This window comes from Rana temporaria, chromosome 1 (genome assembly GCF_905171775.1).
Source record: "Rana temporaria chromosome 1, aRanTem1.1, whole genome shotgun sequence".
NCBI classification, from domain to species: Eukaryota; Metazoa; Chordata; class Amphibia; order Anura; family Ranidae; genus Rana; species Rana temporaria.
In genome coordinates, this window is record NC_053489.1 from 13208101 (window position 1) to 13212510 (window position 4410).

The 4410-nt window shown below is 38.3% G+C and overlaps 1 protein-coding gene across 1 annotated transcript; it reads right to left on the reverse strand.

Moving 5' to 3' along the window:
• Window positions 1-1873: 1873 nt before the first annotated feature.
• LOC120940371 (vomeronasal type-2 receptor 26-like) lies at window positions 1874-2866 on the reverse strand. The gene has a single exon (XM_040353561.1). It carries the CDS (start codon window positions 2864-2866, stop codon window positions 1922-1924), a length of 945 nt encoding a protein of 314 aa, XP_040209495.1. The 3' UTR covers window positions 1874-1921.
• Between the last annotated feature and the right edge of the window lie 1544 nt (window positions 2867-4410).

The window sequence follows — 4410 nt, forward strand, 5'->3', positions numbered from 1 at the left end:
ATTTAAAATTAGAATTTAAGATGATGTCTATTTTCCTTCTTTTTTACTTTATTCTATTTAATTAAAATTTTGAAATTCAAAATTTAAATTGTGGATGAAAGCTATATTCTTTCTATTTTATTCTATTATATCCTAAGTTTGAAATTCAAATTTTTGGAAGGTGGCTACATTATTTCTATATTATTCTGTTTGTTTCTATTCAGAATTCATATTTTAAAATTAAAATGTCCAAACATAAAATACAAATTTTGAAGTTCAAATATGGGAATTTGGCTTTAGATTTTATTCTATGCTATTGTATTTGAAATAATGGAATTTAGAAGGTGACTTTCTATTCCATTGTATTCAACATTTGAAATTCATATTTCAAACTTTGAATTTTATTAAATTATATTATTTTCTTTTCTATTTGTTTCTGTTCAAAATTAGCATTTCAGAAGAGGGTTATATGCTTTCTATTTTATTCTGTTCTATTTTATTCATAATTTGAAATTCAAGTTTTAGAAGACAGTTACATAGGGCCAGATTCACGTAGAATCGCAGCGGCGTAACGTATCCTAGATACGTTACACCGCTGCAATTTTTCATCGCAAGTGCCTGATTTACCAAGCACTTGCGATGAAAACCTACGCCGGCGGCCTCCGGCGCAAGGCGGGCCAATTCAAATGGGCGTGTGCCATTTAAATTAGGCGTGCTCCCGTGCCGGACCTACTGCGCATGCTCCGTTTCCGAACTCCCGCCGTGCTTTGCGCGAAGTGACGTAATTTTTTTGAACGGCGACGCACGTAGCGTAATTCCGTATCCCCGGACGGCTTACGCAAACAACGTTATTTTTTAAATTTTGACACGGGAACGACGGCCATACTTTACACAGCAATACGATTGCTGTGTAAAGTTAAGGCACCAAAAAAACCGACTAACTTTGCGACGGGAAACTATACTAGCGGCGACGTAGCAAACGCGAAAAACCGCCGGGGATCGCCGTAACTCCTAATTTGCATACCCAACGCTGGTTTACGACGCAAACTCCCCCCAGCGGCGGCCGCGGTATTGCATCTTAAGATCCGACAGTGTAAAACAATTACACCTGTCGGATCTTATGGCTATCTATGCGTAACTGATTCTATGAATCAGTCGCATAGATAGAAACAGAGATACGACGGTGTATCAGGAGATACGCCGTCGTATCTCATTTGTGAATCTGGCCCATACTTTCCATTTTATTCTATTCTATTATTTTCTTTTTAAAATTCAATTTTTGAAACATAAATTATAGTTTTGGAAGACAATTTTTTTATTCTATATGAAATGCTAATTTTGGAAACCATCTACATTCTTTCTATTTAGTCTATACTATTATATTATATTCAAAATTTCTAAATTCAAATTGTGAAAGTCACCTATATAAAGTAGGTGACCGTGATATTGTGTCAATCTCGCTACTTTTCTCGGCGAGATTGACCACCTACGAACCTCGTCGTGGAAGCCAGCGCCGAGCACATATACTACATATACTATATGCAGGGGTTTGAAACGTAATCTCAATGTGGGCCGCATGAGCAGTATGGTTGCCATTGAAGTGGTTCTACACCCTGTACAACCTCTTTTACCTACAAGCAAGCCTAGATTAAGGCTTACCTGTAGGTGCTGGAAATATCTCTTAAACCTCTACGGTTTAGGAGATATTTACAATAGAGACGTGCGCTGATGTCTACGGTGCATGCGCCATAGACAACGGCACAGGTGCCATTTCTAAAGGAAGTCATGCCATGACTGGCGGCTCCCATGTGCATTATCTTTGCAGGGAAATAAAGAGGAAGTAAAACCCATGAAGAGGAAGTAACACCATATGACGGTAACAATATGGCTGAATTTGTTTAATCTGATCTACAGCATTATACATTGAATCAATGTGTTACATTTACAACATTCTCTTCCCCAGCATTGTCCCTCTTGTGTTCAGTTCAGGTTTGAAAAGTAAAATGTAGAGTTTTGGAGAAAACATACACAATAATATTCCAGCACTGGAGGTCAGTATGGCGAATATCTCCACAGCCACCATGTATTTCCCTCTGGTGCTCAGATAGGCCGGGATCATGGCAATCCAGACACTGCAGAACACCAGCATGCTGAAGGTGATGTACTTGGCCTCATTAAAACTGTCCGGTAATGTCCTCACCATGAAAGCCAGAAGAAAACTCACAGCTGCCAGAAACCCCATATAACCCAACATAGAGTAGAAGCCGATAACTGACCCTTCATTACACTGAATGATGATCTTCCCAGGATAGGAGTCCATGTCATAGTCCTGAAATGGTGGAGAGATGGACAACCAGAGAATGCAATTCATAACCTGAATGGATGAGCAGAATAACATGACTGTATTGGGAAGTTTGACTCCAACCCATTTTCTACAAGAGCTTCCAGGTCTGGTGGCTTTAAAAGCAATGAAGACCATGATGGTTTTGGCGAGGATAGAAGATGCTGAGATGGTGAAGGGAACTCCAAAAGTGACTTGTTGCAGCATACAGGTAATATCCACAGGACGGCCAAGGAACAGGAATACAGAAAGGAAGCTCAGTATGAGGGAGAGGAGCAGAATGAAGCTGAGGTTCCGGTTATTGGCTCTGACTATGGGAGTGCTCCGAAACCAAACAAATAGTCCAAGTATAAGGAGAGATGTTGTAGCAAATATGACTGAAGTTATAGAAAAAAATAAAACTAGAATGTCCTCCTCGTATGATAAATACTCATTGACCTTGTCAATACAAATAGTTTTAGCTTTGTTAGGCCATTCATTTTCAGGACACTTCTTGCAGAGTTTACTGTCTGTAGAGTAAAAAGAAGTGAAAATAACATTAGGCATGGTAGCTATTTGACAGAATTAAATATTTTTTCTGTATTTTTCCTTAACCACTTGACCTCGACTAGAATTACTCCCCTTTATGACCAGGTATTTTTTTTGATCACCTCTGTGTTTTTGTGCTATAAACAAAAAAAAAACAAAAAATCTTGAAAAAATTAAATACAATGTACGCTATAAAACACATTAAATATATATATATATTTTTGAATGTGTATTCTGCAACATGTTTTTGTTAAAACAAATATTCCAATAAACATATATTGATTGACTTATGTGAACTGTGGTAGAAAAGCTGTGGTACATATTTATGTTTTATTTTTTATTTATTTTTATACTATTAATGGCAGTGATCAGTGACTTATAGAGGGACTGTGATATTGTGTCAGGCAATCTGACACTAACTGACATGTTTGACACTTTGCATGAACCAGTCACACAAATACAGTAATCCGTGCTAAAAATATGCACTGTCACTGTACTAATGACACTGGCTGGGAAGGGGTTAAACATCAGAGATAATAAAGGGGTTATCAGTGTGTCTAGCTAGTGTTTTTGTGTACTGTGTGTGTTGCTTTTACTAAGGTCAGAGGTAGAAGAAAAGTGCAGAAAGGCACCATCAGTAATCATTAATTTCATACAATTTAGGGATATGTTCGGCCTGCAAAGTGTAAAGTGTGTACAGAATCACTTTAAAGGACTTTAAATGTTTTCATTTTCTAATTCAATATCAGAGTTTATTCTTAAAGAAACATAAATCTTACCATAATGTTTTGATATTTCTCCTTCTGAACACGGAGCACAATTATAACAACATGGGTGATATCCTTCTCTTACAGATTTTCTGAACCCCGGAAGACATTCCTCGGAGCATTGACCTCTTGGGACCTGAAATAATATAGAGCTATATGATCTATTCAAGAACAAAACTACAGATATAATAGTGTAGGGAAGCCAAGCTTCTGATGGTTACAATGATGCAGCATGTACAGTATACCTTGGTGGAAACACATGGACCATTCCAGAAGGTGGCCCTTCATTAGTCTGGATACCACAGAATATGTTCTGATCCAGAAGACAGAAATAGACATCTAGGAGGACTAGCAGAATCCTTTCATTACAAAGGTTACAGCAATAAAACTATCAGTACAAACATAAACACTCAAAAAATGTGTATATGTGCTAAACATATATAGCCAGATTCAGAAAGACTTACGCCGGCGTATCTACAGATACACCGTGTAAGTGTAAATATGCGCCGTCGTATCTATGCGCTGTACCCACAGAACTAGATACGCCTGAAAATAGGCTTTCTCCGACCGACGTAACTTTCCTACGCCGGCTTATTGTGGCCTTATATTTATGCTGGACGCATCTGGCGCTCCCATTGATTTCCTATTCAAATATGCAAATGAGGGAGATACGGCGATTCACGAATGTACGTGCGCCCGACGCAGGCTACACGTGGTGCATGTAAGTTGTACGTCTGGCCTAAAGTTATTCCATCAAAAAGCTGGTTTATCTCTGCACCAGACGTGCACAGGTCA

Coding starts and splice junctions, on each gene's coding strand:
- LOC120940371 (XM_040353561.1), bottom strand. CDS start 2,866: ATGCCTAATGTTATTTTCACTTCTTTTTACTCTACAGACAGTAAACTC.